The sequence below is a fragment of the Lagopus leucura genome, unplaced genomic scaffold (genome assembly GCF_019238085.1).
Source record: "Lagopus leucura isolate 7727_CA_CO unplaced genomic scaffold, USGS_WTPT01 Super-Scaffold_100038, whole genome shotgun sequence".
NCBI classification, from domain to species: Eukaryota; Metazoa; Chordata; class Aves; order Galliformes; family Phasianidae; genus Lagopus; species Lagopus leucura.
The window spans coordinates 2536021-2557780 of NW_024962287.1; the positions used below are offsets into that span (position 1 = coordinate 2536021).

The 21760-nt window shown below is 46.0% G+C and overlaps 1 protein-coding gene across 1 annotated transcript in view; it reads left to right on the forward strand.

Annotated features, from left to right (window-relative positions):
- Positions 1 to 21480, forward strand: part of TFAP2B (transcription factor AP-2 beta) — a 22352-nt gene extending 872 nt beyond the window's left edge. Inside the window, exons 2-7 of the mRNA XM_042883521.1 lie at positions 670 to 1128; positions 6392 to 6452; positions 14051 to 14270; positions 16234 to 16352; positions 18752 to 18893; positions 21180 to 21480. Coding sequence (XP_042739455.1) covers positions 670 to 1128; positions 6392 to 6452; positions 14051 to 14270; positions 16234 to 16352; positions 18752 to 18893; positions 21180 to 21480 — 1302 coding nt within the window. The remainder of the gene's footprint in view (positions 1 to 669; positions 1129 to 6391; positions 6453 to 14050; positions 14271 to 16233; positions 16353 to 18751; positions 18894 to 21179) is intronic.
- The last annotated feature ends 280 nt before the right edge of the window (positions 21481 to 21760 follow it).

The following is a 21760-nucleotide window of genomic DNA, read 5'->3' on the forward strand; positions in this document are numbered from 1 at the left end:
TATTATTATTATTATTATTATTATTATTATTATTATTATTATTATTACTATTATTATTTCCCAACTCTTTTCTCGGACAACTCTTTACCTCGGGCTCCTCCGAGAAGTGCAAACTTTCCCCTTCGGGTCTGATGTCGAGTTGTTGAGTCGCAGGGGCTTCAGGGAAGGAAATAAAGAGACGTTGGGAAACTTCGGGCAGGACGAGGGGGTGGGTGGTGAGGAGGGGTGGATTTGAGGGCTTTCTCTCTTCTTTAAACTTTTATATCGGGGACCGGTGGAGGGAGAACCGTGTTAGTAAAGCGGAGTCACACATCATGTACGGAGCATCAGTCCTACATGTTTAATCAGGACATGAAGCGTCTCTCCCTCTTCCCCCCCCTTCCCCCCTCCCCCTTTGCCCTTCCTGAATTATTCCTGGGCATAGTTTTGGGTACGAAGCTTTGGGAGACGCAGGGGACGGGGGGACACCGACCAACACCGGTTCACCATGGTTTCACTTTTCCTTTATTTTGTTTTATTTCGGGGTGGGTGATTTACTGCTGGGTTTGCGTACTTTATATATACATATTAAAAAAAAAAAAAAAAAAAAAAAAAAAGAGAGAGAGAGAGAAAAAGCGTTCCTCTTTTGTTGTTGTTGTTGTTGTCGTTTCTCTTTCATCCCGCCTGTAGGACCGGCATGATGGAGTGCCCAGCCACAGTTCCAGGCTGTCCCAGCTGGGATCCGTCTCCCAGGGACCCTACTCCAGCGCTCCTCCGCTCTCTCACACCCCGTCCTCGGATTTCCAGCCGCCTTATTTCCCACCCCCCTACCAGCCTCTTCCTTACCACCAAAGCCAGGACCCTTACTCCCATGTCAATGACCCCTACTCCCTAAACCCCTTGCATCAACCCCAGCAGCACCCCTGGGGACAGAGGCAGAGGCAAGAGGTTGGATCAGACACCGGGTCACTGCTGCCACAGCCTCGGGCCGCCCTGCCCCAGCTCTCGGGACTGGACCCCAGGCGGGACTACCACTCGGTACGGCGACCAGATGTCCTGCTGCACTCAGCTCACCATGGCCTTGACTCCGGCATGGGGGACAGCCTTTCCCTGCACGGCATCGGGCACCCGGGGATGGAGGAGGTACAGGTAAGGCAACGCGCTTCTTCCTCTATGGGCGATGCTTTCCACCTGGGAATGGTTTTGGTGTGGGTTAAAACGCTTTTTTTTTCTTTTTCTTTCTTTTTTTTTTTTTTTTTTTTTTTTTTTTGTTGTTGTTGTTTTGGTATATATATATATATATATACATATATTTTATGATATTGCCCCTTCCCTCCCCCAGTTCATTTTTATTTTTTGCTTTTTCCCTTTTGATTTGTGTGTTCGAGGCGAGTTTATCTCATAGCTGTCACGCACGGGCTCTGCTTTGCCAACTGTCTGCTGCAAAGAGCAGAGTGCGTTGGGGCAGGCAGGCTCTGCTCTCTCCACGTGCTTCCAAAGCTGGCAGGGTTGAAGCCTGGCTTTTCAAATCCCAGCTATTTCCCATGCAATCTCAACTCCCCCTCCACTCCCCACGCTAATTTCCTTCACTCCAGGGACTTTGATGAAACTGTCAAATTACCACTTTACTTTTTTTTTTTTTCCTTCCATCCGTGAATATCAACAGAACCCAAATCGAGAGGGGTTATCGGGACAGAACCGTCCCCATCCCTCCTTTTTTAAGCACAATTATTAGGGTAGCATTGATTTTACGTAGTTCGGTTCGCTCCTTTGGATGACAAAGGAGTTTCACGGGGAGGAAAGCGCAGCATTTCCCAGCCTTCCCCCATCCCACGCGAAACTCATCGTCACGTGTTGTTTCCTAAAAACAAAGTGACCCTTAACAGCTTCGGTGCTGGGGCGGTTGGCACCTTGCTGGAACAGGGCACGGCCCCTTGGTGGGGGAAGGGATGGGGTGGGAGGCTTCAGCCTCCGGCATCGGGCTTCAGAAAGTCAGGGTTTGGGGGTTTGCCTTTCTTTCTTTCTTCCAAGTTTATCTATCAGAGATACGAAGAAGATACGTATTAAAACTTGGAATACGCAAAGGAAAGGGATGAGGGAACGAGGCGTAGATTGCAAAGTTATAGGCAAGGGGAAAGGAAGGAGAAAAGAAGAGAGGAAGAATAGCAGAAAAGGATCCTAGTGAACATCAGTGGCAGAGAAGCAGAAGGGATATATGGCATCAGCCTAAGGACTGTCTAAGGGCTGCAAAACAAAACAAAACAAAACAAAAAACCAAAAAAACCCCTTGCTTGGCTGGGAATGAGGACTTCAGGACCAGGAAGGTTTTATGCCCGGTTCTGCTTCTGCCTCCGAGCTCCATGACCGACGGGTCATTGGTTTCTGCGGGTTTCTAAGCTGGTTTGGGAGACCTGAGGGTAGTCTTGAGCCCCACGGGAGCAGTGTGCAGGTCTCGGCTCGCATTCCTCCACGAATGCAGCAAGAGGCTCTGCTCCCTCTGCCCTTCTCTCGCTCAGCAAGCGAGAGGCGTTAAGTACTGTTTGTGCTTTGATATTTATACCTTCTCCAAATAAAAGCCGGTAATTGTTGGCTCTTGTGAGAAAGAGAGAGAGGGGAAGAGGGGAAGAAAGGGGGAAAGGAGGGGGGGGAGAGGTGAGAGGAGGAGAAAGAGAGTGAGAGAAAGAAGAAAGAAAAGAAGAGGGATGAAGGGAAGAAAAAGGAAGGAAGACAGGAAGGAAAGAAGAAAAAGGAAGGAAGACAGGAAAGAAAGAAGAAAGAAAAAAAGAGAGAAAAACTTCAGGGAGGGATGGAAAAAGGAGAGAAAGAGAGGGGAAAAAAAAAAGGAGAGAGGGAGAAGCTTTGAAAAGCTCAGAACAGCAGTTTTTCCCCTCTTCCTCAATGAAACATCCCCGAGGCTTTGAGCTCAGCCTGCTGCTGCCGCACACGGGCTGCTTCCCCGGCTGGGGAAGCGATGGGGAAAGGGGAGAAGCAGCTGTGGCTGCAGGCTGAGCTGTTTGCTCGGGATGCTAAAGGCACCGGGAATGGAAGCGGTCCCTTCTTTGTAAAAGTTTGGTGGCAAACTGAGGGAGGAGGGGAAGAGGGAGAGGATATCCCAAGGAGAAGCACGTGAAGGGAGAGGTGTCCAACTGCAAGTTAGAGCAGGCAGAGGGGAAAGCAGCCCAGTCCTCTCCTACTGTTCGGCATTTTCTATTCTTGTCCCCCCTCCCTACCAACGACAGATGAAACCGGGCAATTTTCCACCGAAAAATTTATTATGGATCAGGTTCTGCTCGGGCTATGAGGATTCCCGTTATTATCCAAGAAAGTCCTTCCAGAAATGGTCCCAACCCTCTTTTTTTTTTTTTTTTTTTAATTTAATTTAATGAAGTCCTAAAAGTTGAACTGCCATAAGGTCAGACAGATGAAGACGTGTATCTCTGCTTTAGCTTACGCACCTCTGATTAAATAGATGCCATGGGAAAGGGTTGGGCTGTCAAGGGAGAGAAGAGAGAGGAGGGGAGTGCGTGACAGAGAGAAACAGTGGTTATTATATAAACACCAAATCCAGGCCATGTGTAAGCCATTGTCCAGGGCTAGAATTAAGTGACTGCAACACGATAGCTCTCTGTTATTGTAAACAGGACGTATTGTATTGCTATTGCTGCCCCTTTCGAGAGGAATTCTCAATCTGCCACTGACGGCCAAAGGGAGGGGAGAGCCAAGACCTACTTTTGGAAAACAAATTTGCATTATTTCACAGCGGCGCTGGAAAATGCCACTGCAACTCCAGATGATCCTTATTTCTCTTCACCATTTAGACCAAAGCAGGGCTCTACTAGAAATAGATGGGGCAACGCTGTGCACAGGGGAAAATCCAGGCTTAAAGGAAAACAGGGTTCTTTAGGATTTCCTCTCAGATACTTCCCTTGCTGTTGGATAAGGTGTAGGTGTATATACATGCGACATGTGTATATATATATATATATATATGAGGTATTTATGTATCTATGTGGCATGTATATGTACGGTATGCCTGGCATATATATATATGGTATGTGTATATATATGACGTGTGTATTCATGTGGCTTGTCTACATATATATGTGTACATATATATGGTATAAAGGAAGCTCCATGCTATGGGATTATTGGCAGAGGGGAGGGAAGGCAGTCTTTCTCTCTCAGTTATAAGCATATCAGGGCCCCCATCACCACCACACACCCCCCTTCAACCACACATCTCCACTTCTCCTCCTCCCCACGCTCACGGCCGTCCCCTCCTGTGTGCCAGCAAGAGGCACGGAAAGTTGAGTTGCACACCAAAAAACACCCAACTCTCTTATAAAGTAACCCCTGGTATCACTTTTAACTAAAGAAGTCTAGTAATTAAAAGTCTGAGTTGTTTTTCCACGTTTCCGCATGCAGTCCTAATTAAATCTTTACGATCCTCTCTGTGACTATTAACTGCCAGCATGCTGAGCGAATATCCTGTACAAAAACCCAGCAGGAGGGCGTAATTAGATAGAAAATCAGACAGGAGTCTTCTCATTAACTACAACAACTAACCCACGTTGCTGATGGAGCGAGCGGAGTGCACGCACGCACATAAAGCGTGTGCACAGACCTATACCCCAGAGATAAGGTGAGAAAAGAGAGGAGGGGGGGAGGAAGGACAGGGAGAGAAGATGGCGTTTCGTATTTACCTCCAGCTCTGCGCCATCGAGTCGCAAGGCGCAGGACTCCGGCAGGCTGCAGGATTTGCTCATCATCCCTCCTCGGCAGCTGCTGAGGGAAAGGAGGGAAGAGTTTGTAATTGTGTGTTGTGCCCTTTAGGTATGCGGGCTATTGATTAGGGGAGAGGCTGAGCCACGCACGGTGTGAGGAACAGCCTTGTGAGCGCGCTTTGGAGCTCACGGTGCAACGAAAGCAGTGGAAAGGTCCATGGGAAAAATTGCTCCATCACCTTTTTTTGGTTTTGAGGGGGGAGATACGATTTTCTCCTAAATCGTATCAGGGTTGGAAAACTGGAGATAAGGGCTGAGGTCGAATGAGCTCAGCTTCTCGGAGAAGCCGATATAAAGTCGAAATAATAGGGAAGGGAATCGCCGATCTGTTGATGTTTTCCTTGTGGAAAAAATATATGTAGGTGTGTGTGGGAGAAGTTCTTAAGTATGGCATACCTTGAAAATTAAAAGGAGAAATTAAAAAAAAAAAAAAAATAAAAATAAAAAAAATAAAAAGGAAAAAATAAAAAAGGGAAAGGAAAGGAAAAAAAAAATCAGGGTAGAAAGAAAAACAACAAATAAACAAATGAAGGAGAAAAAGAAAAAAAAAAGAAAAAAAAGCCAAGAAGTGTAAAAAGCACACACAGGTCCTCCTTCCACCTGAAACCCGGAGTTCACCCTAAAGCGGAACCTGTGGCAGCTCCGCAGTGAATTGCCCTCTCCAAGCTGCTCTGATGGAGGTGGTTTCGCTGCACCGAGCTCTGATTTGCGTTGGTTTGCAGTCGTGGACCACACCATCAAGCTGAGATAAGCGACCCAATGTGGGCTCTGCCCCTCTTTGTTCTTTCCCCTTCCCGAGCGCCGTAATAACAGGTGTGCTCTGACAGGGACCCAAAAGAGCAACAAATCGTAAAAAGGGATATATATATATTTTTTTTTTTAAGGAGGATCGGGGGGCCTTTTTTTCTAGGCAATCGATTTCATAGCTGGTACTTCTGATAAGGCATAACCCCGCTCGGCCCTCCCGGCCCACAAATTGGGAACCCCGGGAGCTGTAAATCCCTTTCTGCTCACACCCTACACGAAGTGGGCGTTGCGCTGCTCTTCAAATCGCCCAGGCTTTAATTAAAAGTCCATAACGCAAACTATTCTATGTAAGAAGTAAATGGCCCTTGAATTATTAAGATGTAGCGGGGTTAAGCAAACAAACAACACGAAAATAGGAGAGGTGGAGGAGGAGGAGGAGGGGGGAGGGGAAGAAAGGGGAGGGAGAATTGAAGTTGTCCTTAATCGTGTTCATTTATGCCATGCAATAGATCTTGCAGATGTTGCTAAATTGCAGGATTTTCAAAGGGAGAAATGTAAAGCTTTCTGGCATGCAAAGAAGTCCATGAGATAGCCACGGTTTTATAAGATAACAAAACCAATATTGCGCCCCATATGCTTCACACCTCCCTTTTTTTTTCCTTTTCTTTTTTTTTATTAGGCGACTGTATAATTTGTAAGAATTTCATTTCCTTGTCGTTTGGGGGGAATAATAATAACAATAATAGGACTAAAACTCCCTCCTCCCCTAGTGAATTAATATAAATGGAAATAACAGCAACCCCAGTTTGGGATGACATGATTTATGTACGCGGTTCTTTAATATCCAGTCAATTTGAATAGAGATGTTTTTATATCCACAGTCAGTTGAAGATGCCAATAACAGCGGTATGAACTTATTGGACCAGTCTGTCATTAAAAAAGGTATGGATTATTCCAACGAGCTAGACAAACTTTTACAGTGTGGCAATACCCTCGTGATATATATGTGTGTGTATATGTATATATATTTTACTTCGGGACAATGAATGGATCCGGGAAGGAGGAGACAGCAAGATGAAACGCTGATTGGGTCTTTAGATAGAGAGAAGAGGGAAGGGAAGGGAAGGGAAGGGAAGGGAAGGGAAGGGAAGGGAAGGGAAGGGAAGGGAAAAGTCAATCTCCCCCCTTCCTCCAATCACACCCTCAAATGGGGCACCCCATGCTGTCCCTCATCCCCAACAGTCCTCCATGGGGATCGCGTGGCTTTATACGTGGAAGAAAAAAAGAAAAAGGAGGGGGGGGATGTTGAGTCCACTTTTGGGCTCCAGTGCATCTCCCAGGCGGGTGGGAGGTGGAAGGGAGAGAAAGTAATGCCTGTGGAAAGCAGTTCTGCCTTCTTTCCCTTCCCCCCTCAACCTCCCCTTCCCCCTGCCTATTTTTTAAATCTCCCTACATATGCGCACATGATTTAGTGTAACTGCAGAATCACCCCATACTGTTAAAGGGAATGTGATATTAACAAATGTTTGCAGTCTCTCGTACAGCTGTAAGCAAAATAATTAACTAATTAAACTAATTAAATGTAATTACAATAACTCATTTCGGGCGTAATGCAGCTGCTTAATTTTTTTTACATTTCTCTGACAGTCACTGGAAGATGCTTGGCGATTAGTGTTGTGTTATGCTGGTAGACATTAAACAGATCCCACACTGCAAATGTAGGGGAAGCTATCTTTAATTATCTAAGGAGTTTCTATTTCTAGATTCAATTTTAAGTACCAGAGACGAGGCTTAGAAACGCTGGCCCTTATGCTTACGATCAGCAGAGCTTATTTCCGGGACCTTATGATTTGTCAAACCCTCAGTGTAGCTACAAACACTTAGGATCTCGTAGAACCCAAAGCAAAATAATCGGAGTGTTTATAGTGTTTATTTAAAACGCGTTCAGGGCAGCGTGAGGTCCTTCCGTTGTGTTTATTGTTTCTTGTTTCAACCCCCGTGCGCCTTTACCACGAGCTTGCAGTTGGTTGAGGGATGAAAACTCCAAGATCGTTTGCGGCCACCGGTTGGAAACGTCGAAGAGGGAGAGACAAAGAATTCCTTGCTTAAAGGGAAAGGCGTTAGTTCGGCTTCTGTGCTTTGAGTGGGTGTTGCGGTCAGGATCTGCAACCTGACGGCTCCTGGTGGTGTTTTTCCCCTTCTCCCCTCTCTATTCTCCATCCTCCCCTCCCCACCCCGCTTTGCTGCCTCATGAGCGATGTTTCCTCGTGGGCGTTGTTTGATTAATTGGTGGTTGATTTGCGGTCGGGAGCCTCCTTTATAACGCTGGGCCGCGCTCGCACGTTCGTTTCGCAGCGTTTAAACCTCTCCCATCCTCCCCTCGCCCCACACACCTCCATACTCCTCTTCCATTCAGATCCGGCACGGATTAAGGACAGGATGAAATGTGCCCGTTGTGCCTCGAGCAGCGGAGATGGGCACCGCGCGGTGCCATAGGGAGAGATACGCTGAGTTCTTACCGGCGTTACACGTGCGCTTTGGAAATCAGATTACTCAAAGGCACCGAGATCCATCTCCTGCTGTGCTAAAGTAGTTGCGTTTTGTTCCTAATGAATCTCGCCAGCAGAAGGGCACGGTGTGGGTTCGGCTGCGAAGTGGGAGCTGAGTGAAGGGTAACGTTTGGGGCAGGCAGTGGGGAATGGAATCATAGAATCACAGAATGGCCTGGGTTGCAAAGGACCACAATGCTCATCTAGTTTCAACCCCCTGCTGTGTGCAGGGTCACCAACCAGTAGACCAGGCTGCCCAGAGCCACATCCAGCCTGGCCTGGGGCCAGAGGAGTGGCACATAGAGGCTTCCATCCGAATTTCACTTTGTTCCCTGTGCTATGAGAGCTACTTTGGAACAAGAACAAGTTATTTAAACTCTGTGAGCGGTTATTGCAGGCAGAGGATGCAAAGAGTTATGGGTTGGAGCCCTCCTCGTGTTAAGTATTTACTAAATAAGCAGCAGAGGAGATCTATTTCACCCAAACGTAGCATAGCTCCTAAAATGCTTTAATTAAACTGTAGTGAAAAGAATACAACGTGAACTCGAAGCATCAAGTTAATTATATCATCCAGGCTGCACGTGCCTCCTTCTTTATGGACTTTGAGGCCTGCAGAGGGAATTATCTATCCATCAATGCAAAGGGATTGCCAAAAATATTAAGGAAATCATAAAGGGATTCATAGGCAGCTATCGATTTATCTCGCGGATCGATCCTGCACGACGGATCCCTCGTACGCGGCCCCTTGTTATGTTTGCTATCTGAGCTTACTTGACATTTCTGAAGTAATTTAGTTAAGAGGAAATGAGTTGTTCCCAGTAGAGAGAGCAAACGAGTGGAGTGAAGGTAGCCAGCGTGATAAATGGCTCTTTCATTTGGAGATCTCCAGAGCTCGTTTAAGGCTAATTTTCTGTATTAGCCCCCTTTGAGCTATTAATGCAATAGGCAGGGACCGTGGCCCCTCATCTCTTAGCTGCCCCATTAGAGCGAGCATTAAGCTCCCAAGCCTGAGCTCTGCTGCGGTGGTGGCAAAATAATGAAAGGTGCTTTTAAAACTCTCCTAATCTAAGCTGGCAGAGGGTGGTTAATACGATTTGAAGGGGGCTGGTCAATGAACAATCAATAAACTAATAATGAGAAGGATTCGGTACATTAACAGTCTCAAACTCCAACGAGACATTAAAAAATCATCGTTCACTCCTAGTCCCATTAAGATTTGGGTGGTGGGAGTGGGAAGGAGGGAGCCGGATAAATCATCGAGATGATGACAATCATCAAGGGAACGAATACCAGATTTTAACTTAGCCCGAAGAACTTACTGGCTGCAGGTTTGGAGGCCTTTCCCTCCGTTCCCATTGCAATGAAGGGCAGGTTTTCCAAGTGTCGGCTCCCTTCGTCATCTGCTCATCTGAAATTCGCTTGGCACTCTCTATGGCAGAATCAGTCGTCGTCGCTCAAATCCCTGCGTGGCCCGAGCGAGAAGTTAATTTTTAGTGACTCTGGGGCACAGTCAGTGACCTTAACGTTATCCCCATGTATTTATTTACTTTCAGCTATTTCTGAAGCCTGGCCTTACCTTCACATCAGATTTAGCACGAAGGGCCGTTTTAACCCGAACACCTCTTTCGTTGTCTCCTTGCTGACACGCTCTCTTAACGACACTGTTTTAAGGAGAGATATGAAAGGAGCTCTCTTAACTTTGTTTTTCCCAAATAACTCTGAGTCGAGCAGAACTCCTCCCCACCCCCCTCTTGAAGTATCCAGCAATAAATGATTAACTGAAAACCACTCCGGACACAGCCTTCCAGATGATAGATCTGGGAATCTGCGCCTTTTCTCGGGCTGCCCATTGAGCCTTGAGATTCCTTTTTAATTTAACGCACAGCAATTTCGGAGGGAATATGTTTCACTTTGAAACGTACTCCGGCATCCAGGGTGAAGGGGAGCGATGAAGAGAAGTCAGGAATAAAAGGGAAGGGGACGCTTACACTCTCTGTATTTGCTCATTAAGTCTTAAGTAATGATTGGGTCTTTAGTGGCAGCGGGCAGTCATTGTCCCTCTATTTGGCGACAAAGGCGGATCCAATCACCAGGAACAACACAGCCTTGCTGCTCTGATGGACTTCTTGCTCACTTCACACCCAGTAGGCAGAAAGGGGGCTGAGGGCTGTTTGACACCTCTTCAGTAATTAGTTCGCCCGCGCTGTTGGCTAATAAGACATACTAATCGCCATGGATTGTTCCATTAATTGATTGATTGATGCATCGGCGATCATATTATTTTGCAGCGTTACTGCGGCGATGTCCGCAGCTCAGAGCTCCTGCTTCTTTTCTTCTTCTTCTTTTTTTTTTTTTTTTTTTTTTTCCAGCTATTTTCAGGCCACGATTCTATTTATCCCTTCAGTTTGAGTGGTGCCAAAATGCCTTTTTAGTGCCATTTACGCTCCTGCGTGCGCAATTTCGCGCGTGTGTGGAGCGCAAACCCACAGGAAATCACCACCAGCACGAAATAAATAAATAAAAAATAAAATTAAAAAGAAAAAGGAAAAAAAAAAAAAAAGAACCAACCCCTAAGACTTAATGTATGCACAGAAAATTGTAAACATGTAAAGAACTGAAAGCTTCACGCTGAGTTTCGCCATGCTCCATTTCCCCACCATTTCCTGCTGTCGTTTTAAAGCGATCTCGCTCATCTAGAGATCCCGTTTGCAGGAACAGTATGCTTATAATTACTAACAAATCAAGCGGCTACTGTTGCTCTCCCGCTTTATTGATAAGCTGAAGAGAAATGGAAAGGGAAGGGATGACAAAGAAGGTGGAAGTCATCACGGGGTGTGAAAGAGGGAGGGAAGAAATGGAGGAATGGGGAGGAAAATAAATGATTTGAGAAGGAGGAAAGATATGAGAGCGGTCACGCCCGTAATTAAAGAGAGTTTTGGAGCGCAGGGACAAGAAGAAGTAAATCTGGGGGGTGGGGGGGGAATAAATAAATAAAGTTGAAGCGGAGGTGGTGGGGATGCTGTGCAGGAGTTGTGTGTTGTTCTGTCAGCAAGCAAAGCAATCCCTGAGCTACGGGAAGGCTGAAAATCACCTCCCGTTACGGTGCGCATCGGTTTGCACGCCCGCGGGGCTGTGACACGCGCAGCGCACACGCGGACGCGTGTGGCCGTTCTGTTCTCTCTGCCTACAGCCGGAAAGCGACAGCCCACCATAAACATACAGATACGATGTAGATAGCGATAATTCATTCCGTGGCAAACACGGGCTTTTTTTTTTTTTCTTCTTTTTTTTTTTTCCTTTTTTTTCCTTTTTTTTTTGTTTTTGGAGGGAGCATTAGGTAATTTACAGAAGATGCAGAGCGTAGATAGAACACATCTCTCTGAAGCTATGAAATCGCGATAGATATGCTTGCACCGCCTGGAAAAAGCTTGTAGAATGGGATGGGTGTTATTAAGGCTCCCAGCTGTGTTCGCGCAATACTTTTAGGGGAGGGGGTGGCACCGCTGGGAGCAAAGGGGCTCAGCAGAGCAGGGAAGGAGCCTGACTGCTCACCGACAGCAATTCTCAGGGGAAAATCAACCCCCCGAGCACGTGAAAACCCCTATTTCAGAGGTTAACAAACGTGGGAAGTGGCACGACGGGCGGTGTGGGGTCTCTTGAAAGCGTCGCAGGGGTAAATCTGTCTTTAGTGAGTTTAGACTAAGATCAGATGGCCGCGGAATTGTTGCCTCTTGTTTAATTTCTCAGTTCATTGGACAGTGACCTGATAAAGCGGTCACTAAATATAGCCCCGGTAGAAAGAGGTGAGCCCGAACCACCGAGTCCATGCGTTTGTCCGGAGGAGGAGAGAGAAAAAAAACAAAACAACAAAACAACAAACAAACCGACAACCAACCAACCAAAACCAGTGATGAAAATCCATTTGGTGTGGCAACGCATGAATCCAACTCTTTTTTCACTTTGTCTTGATGGTGCGCTCGCATGACGCTGCAGAGCACTGCATGTGGCATATACGATACATCTACGTATAACGGGGGGCAAGGCAGAGTCTTTTGCTTTTATTCTTACTACCCCGAAGGAGTCTCTTCCTATAGAATCAACGGCAAAAATCCCATTAAGAGCAAGGGAAGGCCTCTAAGTCTCTTGTAACTGTTACTGTGCCGATCTCCAACTCTTTGCAAACGCCTTTATGAGCTGCATAATGTGCCCAACTAAAAATAATAAATAGGAATCCGTTTCACTTTCCGATTCCCCGAAGTAAAGCCACTCTGAATAATTTGTTTATACTGGGGACTATATAGAAGCAATACGTATATCTGAAATCGACATGCCTTTTGGTTTTTAGCTGTTATAGGGTTTTTATTGTGGGGGTCTGGTCTGGCGGTAGGAAATGATCTGTAATAAAAACAGTGCAATACGGTTGTGTCTATTCCATACGCTGAGGTTATAAAATTGGCAATTGCCCAGTAGTTAGCACTTGGTAATATATTAGGATACCCGATCTTATTGTTTAGCAACTCCAGACGACTTAAATATCCCCTCAACCCTAATGGTTTGATTCTCCAGATATGTCGCAAATAAACAGGGTTTTTATGGCTAATAGCCGGCATATGCGCAGAAATCAGAGCCCTCTGATTTGCCGGATGGGTTTTGCAATTGATTTGAGTGGGAAGACGGCAAGAGGCCGAAGCGGTATCAGCGCTGCGTGAGGGTCTGTAATCAATTCAAGCGTTCTCCTCCGCGGTCGCGGAATTCTCTCCGCGCATCGCGGTTGCGGCGATCCGCGAGGAAGCAGCGGTAGCAGCTGTCAGCTCTTATTAACTCCTACATAAAACATACCTTAAGTACGGTTTGTTATCAATTACTCGCCGAAATGAAACAACTGGGAAAAGGAAAGGCGAGGCTCCCTATAAATTAAAGCGATTGGTTGATTGATCAGCGCACCTGCCGTAAATCAGAGCGGTTGCGCGCAATTACGAGCGAGCAGTTGAAGTCCATTGGCAAACAAACGGCGGTCCATTGCTTGTTGTTTGTTTCTGAGTGGCTCTGGATGCCGTTATGGGGATTTGCTGAGTCTGATTTCCTTTGGTCTTAACACAGCCCTCGTTTCTCAGAGCGATGGGGTACGTTGGTCGTGGGTAGGATAAAAAGTTTCTATTTTGTTTTGGTTCGCCTTTTTTTCTTTATTTTTGTTATTAACCTTTCCTAACTTCCTTTCCATAACTTCTAGTCCTCCCTTTGGGGGGCTGGAATTTGATGATCCTTGAGGTCTCTTTCGACCTAACCCAACCTTTTCTATGATGATACGTAATACTGTATCCAGATTTCCTTTCAGTAGGAACAGATGAGTTCCCACTGCTTTGAGGACAGCACAACACGGTTCAGTTGGTGCACGTCATGATTAAAACCGAGAATTTATTTTTCCGCTGTTCATCTTTTTCTATTTTTTTTTTTTATCAGACAGAAAAGGCTCGTTTTGTTTCATAAACCAGACTTAATAAAAACACAAAGCAATAACAGAGCTGTCTTCTGGTTGCTGTATCCTCCAGCCTCCACACTTATTTAAGGCAGCAACTCCCTCAGTGTAGTGAATTTATTCCTGGCTCGGCTTAGAAGTAATGGGAAACATGAGCGAAAGAAGTAATTCTTTTTCTTTCCCTGCAAAGCGTCAGGTGCTGTCAGCTGTACAAAAACAAGGGGAAGGGGGAAAGGGAGGGGAAGCGAGGGACGGAGAACCCAAAGTTGCCAAATACTTCAGACATGTGTTGTATTTCTCAGGCCTTCACAGGGGCTGTGCTGCATCGCCATCCTTGTTATTATCACATTCCTTGTTATCCTCACCCGGGGGGGGGGGGAACAGCCCCTTTTAGTTTGCTGTAGAGCTGAAAAGTTCCCTTTGGTTTTGCTCTGCTGTGTGAGTTAGAGTGTGTTAACGCTATGCTGTTCGTGCCATGACGGTTTCTTCCCCTCCCTTCCCTTTTCTTTCTCCAGTTCCAGTCCCTCCAAAATCCGTTACTTCTTTGATGATGAATAAAGATGGCTTCCTGGGTGGAATTTCGGTCAACACCGGAGAGGTGTTCTGCTCTGTCCCCGGCCGTTTGTCTTTGCTTAGTTCAACTTCCAAGTACAAAGTAACAGTGGGAGAAGTTCAAAGACGCCTTTCTCCCCCCGAGTGTCTGAACGCATCCCTGCTAGGAGGAGTGCTGAGAAGGTAAGGGGTTGGGGAGGCTGTGTTACAGTGAGGGTAAGGTGGAAATATTCTGCATTCGGGCTCTGAGATGAATGTAGGGGGAGTGCAGCCAAATCAAGCCCGGTGTAGCTTTAATCAGAGCTTCTCGAAATACAGACAGCCAGCAGCTCGGAAAAGCAGTAATTTGGATTTCCATCCGGAGAGGGTTGCTATCGGAATCCTTCGCTGTTGGTGCAAATCACCTCCTAATTGCCCGGTCGGTGCTGCTGAATAACTCTAAGTAGTTAACATTATCGGTCCTTTTTAAGTGAGAGGTAGGGAGCGACCTCCAGGCCTGGGTACCAACCCGATGAGTGGGAGATTGCTCAGTCACTAACAAGAATTCAAGCTCCGAAGTCATCGGCTGGATGAACGCGGAGAATGGGCTTTATCTTATGAAAGACTTAATTGCCAGCGTGATTTTCCTGTAGGAAAGCTGAGCTAAGAACATACATCGATGAGAACAGGAAAGACGTTACGATGGAGGTTCTCCCAAGCCAGTGGAAATATGTCAGGCTGGGGAATAAAGAGCGACTTCAGGCAGCTCACTGACAAGTATGAATTGGCCCAGAATAAATTTCAGTTTATGCATGGAAGCTGCAAGTCTTACAGTAGGGAGGATGTTGCCAACTAGTAGGCAAACACACCGTGTTTGTTTGTTTCCTTGCAATTATTACAACATAATTATTATTAATCGTGTTGAGGTCAGGTGCTCTGGGTCTGGAGAAGGGTACCATGCCCCGCTCCGTGCAGTCACCCTATAACACACGTGGGAATGAGGAGCTCCTAAAATAGCTGCTGTTCCACATGAATGTCTGTAATCAATGCTCAGCTGCGATCTGTGCCAGGGAGAGGAGCAGAGGTTTGCTTAGAGACGGCAACCCGCCTGCAAATGGAGCAGGAGGACATTGGAGAGATACAGTGTAGAAAATGTAATTATCAAGGTAAAGAAACCTCATTATAGAGCTTCAGTGGATTACCGGAGATGGCCCAAGCCGTAATCATTGGCTACTGCTGACTTCAGTTCCTATCTTGAATCTGAATTTTAGACAAGCTTTGGTTCAGGGCAGATGAAATATAGGAAGCTGTTCTGCCGTGTACCCCTATTTACTCTGATAGCAAATATTGAGAAGTCAGCCTGCTTTAGAGAAAGCATTGCCGGCTTCCTTTTTGTAAGCGTGACTGCTGAGTCTTAAACGTCTGTTGAGTAAGAACCAAGAAGTGCTTGGGATGGTCTGTGACCTCAGTGCCAAAACTCTCACTGTTATCACAGGTGGAAGGCTTCCACCCCTCGAGCTGTACGTACCTAGGGGTGTGTGAACAATAGCTCCGTGTTTCCCACCTATGGCTCGTTTATCCTTTCAGTGTCCTTATCAGTAACCTCCGACAAATATTCACGTCTTCCTTCAGGCACCCAAATCCCCGTGTAGAACGCGGTGCCTCTGGCTGAGCGTTGCCTCTCCGCACGCGTTCACACGGGCACGAAACCTATCCCGAAGTTTCCTCAGTGCTTTCCTCCCATTCTGCCTGCCCGCAGTTCTCCCTTCGAGCATTTTTTTTTCCTCACCTTTTCTTCTTATTATACCCGGACTAAACGATTATTTATTTCTCCTCTATCTTTCTGTCCATCCCCACGCTCCATCAACAGAATGCCATACAGTAGGAACTCATTTGTTCTCTACCTCACAATCCTCTGCGGTAATTATTGCTAACCGGCATTATTTGATTTCCCTGGGTAAAAGAGGAAGAAAAGTGGGCTCATCCCCACTCCTACCCCTGGGAGAAATTAAGCAAATAGCAGCGAACTCGGGCACAAATCAACACACTCAGAGTGCCGAACACAGGATGAAAACCTTTTCAGGGCTCCACTGACTGCACAGACTGAACGTTTCTTCCAGGAGCACCGCGGGGCTTAACGATCATCTCGATTTCTTTGCAATTCTAGAGCCAAATCGAAAAACGGGGGGAGATCTTTGCGAGAAAGGCTAGAAAAAATCGGTTTGAATTTACCAGCCGGCAGGCGTAAGGCTGCAAATGTCACTTTACTCACCTCCCTGGTGGAAGGTAAGCGAGGTTCGCAGCTCCCTTCACACCCCCTCCCACCTCGGGGCTGGTATTTCGCGAACCACAAAAGGCTTTGGGGGATCAGGTGGGAAAGCCTCGAGGAGGTGAAACGCAGGGCGGGTTGGAGGAACGCTTGTCAACGATCCCGTCCCCCAAAATGTCCCCGGAGGGGGAATTGGTGGCAAGAATGGGGTGTGTTTGTGTGTGTGTGTGTGCGTGTGTATGCTTGAGCTGGGCAGTCCCGTTCCTCATTGCTATCAATTACCGGGCTGTGCTCTCTGACTCCACAGTCTGCTCCATCCTCCCGCTAATTCCCTCATCCCGAGTTTGTTTGTGGTTGAGGCTCATTATTTGTTGACTCTCAGTGAGGGCAAAATTATGTTTGGTGAAAGAAATGATCAATCGAAGACTTAGGAACACAGTTTGCCCTATAGTGGGTGGAACAGGACAAGGACTTAAACTATTCCCAAGGAAGCATAGAAGGAAGGGAGGGCTGAAGTTTCATCTCAAGTCATAGGATACCCTGAATTGGAAGGGACCATAAGGATCATAGAATCCAACTCTTCATTCAGCTGATGCCGTTTTGGTGTTTGGCGTGTTCTTTTTGATTTATTGTTACTGTATGGAAGAGCCATTCTTAAAGCCCCTAATATGTTTAGGATATGTGTAAGTTTATGCTAAGGGAAGTTGGACCTTCGCCAAAAAAACCATAACCAGAATAGTGCGGATGCAATTATGAATTGTATGTATCTACCTTACACACACACACACACACACACCGAGAGGCGTAGGAATAATCCACTTATCTCCTCCACATATGAGCATGCATAAACATTTGTGCTAGATATCAACTTTCCAGCTCTTCTTGGTGGAGTTGTGGCAGCGATAAGCCCTCACTGCATGCAGAGCAGGGGCTGATAGCAGCTCCTCGTGGTAGTGCAGTGCTCAGATATAGGCACGGGGGTGCCCGCTATAGGGGATGTGCAGCATTATGGATGCACCCAGGGTGTTGAGCCATAGGTGTGAATGCAGCTGTGTGTGAGAAAGTCTACTCAGAGCAAAAGCAAAGCTGGCTTGCAGCCCACGAGGTTACACAGTGATGCGAAACCCCACGTTAAGAGAGTAGGAAGGTGCGCGCATCTCTCCCCTGGTTTCCTTACAAATCAAGAGCAGTTTCTCTCGTGAGAGCTTCCTTCTTTTGGAATAAGCTGCATCTGATGTAAGGTGAAGTTTGCTTGGTGAGAGCAGTCAGGCTCTGGTGATGCTGTCATTGTGCTCCGGTCAGCATCAATTGAGTGTCACCGGGGGGATGGGGTGGCTGCTGTGGGGACACCTCAGCTGCCCTCACGTTCAATTAAGAGCTTTGTTGATTAGGGAGAAGCTCTGGGAAGCAGAGATGACGTTGGAAGGCAACTCCTGGTCATTAAAAATAACACGGGCCTGGAGTTATTAGACCTATCTGTTTTGTGTGTTGGAAATCTTCCCCTCTGCTCCCTCAGGCAGTGCTTTAAAGGGTTTAACACTTTATTCTGAAGGAGTTGAGCTGTAATCTGGTGGAATCCCCTTAGAGTCTGCTATTTCTTTTTAATTACCTTTCCCCCCTCTTCTTTTCTACTTTTCTTCAACTTCTGTCCTCTTCTCGTAACACAGAGGGGTTTGATGACATGAACCTCTCTGTAGGCAAGGAATTAGAAAGCAGGCAGTGGAAATGACAGTTATAATTAGAAGAATTAGTGTTGTTCACAGACAAAATTGCCATCAGTTTATATCCTTCCATAGGTCAAAGAGGACTTCCCATTCCTGGTGATCAGTTAAGAGAGCAGAGTAATGAATTCCATCAAACAAAATAGACTTACTTTCACCATTTTACTGATGTGGCAACAACTGTGATTTAAGTGCCGTGTCATCCTGTACAAAATCAACATCAAAATTAGCATTATGTCCACATCCATAAAATGTTGGAGCATGTTCTTCCGCAGTATTGAAATAGGAATATTTTTGGTGCTCTAAGGGAAGGTTGAGTCCTTCTGTCTTTCGGGACTTGTTGAGTTTCCCCTTTTTTTGGCCCAGTTCACTTAAATTTGTGTGTGTGTGTGTGTATGTGTTCTCTGCCACAGTTCCATATGGGATCAGTTGCATGCATGTCTATAAGCCATCCCTCAATACGTTGCTGCAGAGACGGCTGTAAATCTGTACCCAAAACTTCCTATTTCCCCCATCGTAAGATTTATAGAGGGATAACCTCTGCAGCTTGGCCTTAAGTTGCAGTTGGGTTTCTAAATGTGACCCTAAGAGCTGCTGTCTCCCAGAGAAGCAGCGTGCAGCAGCAAAGCATTACATGAAGCCCTGGCAGCTTGGCCCCAGCCCAGAGGTATTAATGCCCCTCTCATTCCATGCAGGTGAGGCTGTTCATTTAGCCCGGGATTTTGGGTACATCTGCGAAACGGAGTTCCCAGCCAAGGCTGTTTCTGAATACCTGAACAGACAGCACACAGACCCCAGCGACCTCCACTCCAGGAAAAACATGCTGCTTGCTACAAAGTGAGTGCCAACTTGTCCGTCCCTCCCCTGGAAAAATCTTCCATTACCTTAAACCCTATGACTGAGGTCAATTTAAAGGCAGAGAGAGCCTCCAGTCCCAAAATTATAGTAGCCTCAGGGGGAGGAAGGGGTGCCCACATCATCCTGTTGGTAGGGTAGCTCTTACTGTTTGTGTGTCACTCTGCAGTGGGACAGTGTTTTCCTTACGGAAGATGCATGGGCCTGAACCCTGCATCTACAGTGTTTTTTTTTCCAAGCCATCCTCAATCCAAAAACCACCATGAGAAGGCAACAACCAAAAAGTGGCTTACTTCTGCACCGTGGTCTGTCTCTCCTGCTGCTCATGCACACCTGTCAGCCTGCTACTAAATTGCAATGTCTAATCCAGATGGTTTAATTAAGAAAAAAAAAAAGAAAAAAGGGGGAAAAAAGAAGAAAGCAAGGTTGGAAAATCCAACAAAAACACTACGAACTGATAATTGCCCTCACTTTTTGTCCCCTCGACCCATTTCTCTCCATGGGGACTCTGTTGGTCGTGTTGTATGGGATGACTTGCACCCAGCTGCATCTCCTAACTGAGCGCTCAAGTCCTCAGTGGTGGTGGTGCTGTGTTTCTATCTCTTTTGTTGGGGTGAGGAAAAGGAAAAATAAGGTAAAAGAACAGCCGAAGGAGCTCTCATTTATTTCATGCTCTGGGACGTGGCTTGCCTCCGATGACAGCGTAATTTAAAGAAATATATGGAGGGTTGAAAAATCATTTGCTCAAATTTGTCCAGATGTTTTTTAGACGTGATTGGAATTTGATTGCCCTTTTCCGCAGGGTCAGAAGATATTAATGTCCCAGAACTTTAATTGCTCGCAGACCCTGCTCTGCTCTTTGAAGATGTAAAATGTTGCACTCATTACTGTTTGTTCTCCAAATTCAAAGTTTCCTCTCTTGCACTTTCTTAATGGATAATACACATAGAAGTAGACCTTTATCTTTCTCCACCCTCTGAAACCTTTAACCCACTGGGAATTTCAGGCGATGAGAGCTGAACTCCTTTTTTAAGTGTTTCTTTTTCATTTTTTTTTTCCTTTTATGTCTTTTTTTTTCCCCATGCTCTTTTTTTTTTTTTTTTCCCCCTCAATCCCTGGGTAGGCATCTACTCAAAGAAATTATCCCATTGGGACCCCCTCCACCCCCAGCTCCCACTTTCCTACGTGGTCTTGGCACCTGTTGACATGAAGGCCTTCTGGACTAGAAAGACAATGAAAAATAAAGAAGGGGGAAATCATATAAATAGTAATAATTGAATATGATTTTCAGAAGTGTGGAAAAAAGTCAACAAGGCCACACATTTCCTCTGATGCTTCAATTGGTCTTTGTCTCCTCAGAACAAAATAGGAAGTGCTGGTTTTGATAAGCCAGAGTGGAGCTCTAGAATCCAGAACTTTCTCAACAAGTTTGTGTGGCCCAAGCAATCTCAAAAAAGATTCCATTTAGTCCATTTACCACATCCTCAGCAGCACATGAATGTGATTTTTCTCCAGAAATGACACTTGAGATTTGCTTTGGTCCAGATGGGTGGTTGGCAGATGCATGGTGCATCTCCTACTCAGCCTGGTCATTTTTGGGTGCACCAAGCAGGGTTGGGTTTTCACAGTGCTTTGGAGATGTCCTTGTGATTGCAGGATAGATTTGTATCTCTGGACCTTCTTGCAGTCCTGCAATTGCAGAAATGTGTTTCCTGAAGAGCATCACCCTAGTTGTGGATCCTAAGCATCAGTTGGTCTTGGATCTAGGATCTGATCTTGGTCTAAGATCAGATGATCTTGAAGGTTCGTTCCAACCTGAGCAATTCTATGATTCTATGATCATCCTAGGATGATCCTCAAGCACTGGGAGAATCATAGAATGGTTTGAGTTGGAAGGGACCCTTAAAGTCTATCTGTCCCATTTCCCTGCAGTGAGAAGGGACACCCTCAGCTCCACCAGCACCCATCCAGCCTGACCTTGGGTGTTCTGCAGGGATGGGGCAACTACCACTTTGTCTGTACAACTTGTGCCAGTGCCTCACCACCCCAATTACAGAGTCACAGGTTCTATGGAAATCCTAAAGGGCAAAAATGTTCCATCCTTTGGTCTGGGATCAGCTTTTGGTTGAACACGCTCCTTCCTTCAACCTTGGTTGTCTCAGAGAACCGTGTTAAGTGTGAGATGAGTCTAACCTCCTCTTTTCTCCCCCTTTCTCTCCTTTTTTTTTTTTTTTTTTCCTCTTTCTTACCTTTCTCTCTTCTATTCAGGCAACTTTGTAAAGAATTTACAGATCTCTTGGCCCAGGACAGGACACCCATTGGAAACAGTCGACCCACCCCTATTTTGGAACCAGGCATTCAGAGCTGCTTGACTCACTTCAGTCTCATCACTCACGGCTTTGGGGCTCCCGCTATCTGCGCCGCCCTCACGGCCCTCCAAAACTACCTGACTGAAGCTCTCAAAGGCATGGACAAGATGTTCTTGAACAACAACACTGCTAACAGGCACACATCTGGCGAAGGACCAGGTAGTAAAACCGGAGACAAGGAAGAGAAACACAGAAAATGAGAGGAGGAAAAAAAAAAAAAAAAAAAAAAAAAAAAAAAGGAAAGGAAAAGAGGAAAAAAAAAAAAAGTTAAATAAAAGGAGAAAAGAGAGAGAAAGAGATAATCTTTTAAAACAAAACCGTCTTAATTTTAGCTTTAAAAATATCGGATTGGGCTTTGGAAGAATTCTATTAGGTAGGACAAAATAATAATAATAATAAAAATAATAATAATAAAAGAAAGACGATAATTTAAGATCAGAGGAGCACAATGGCGCAAGACCAGTGGTTCAGAGTCTCTTG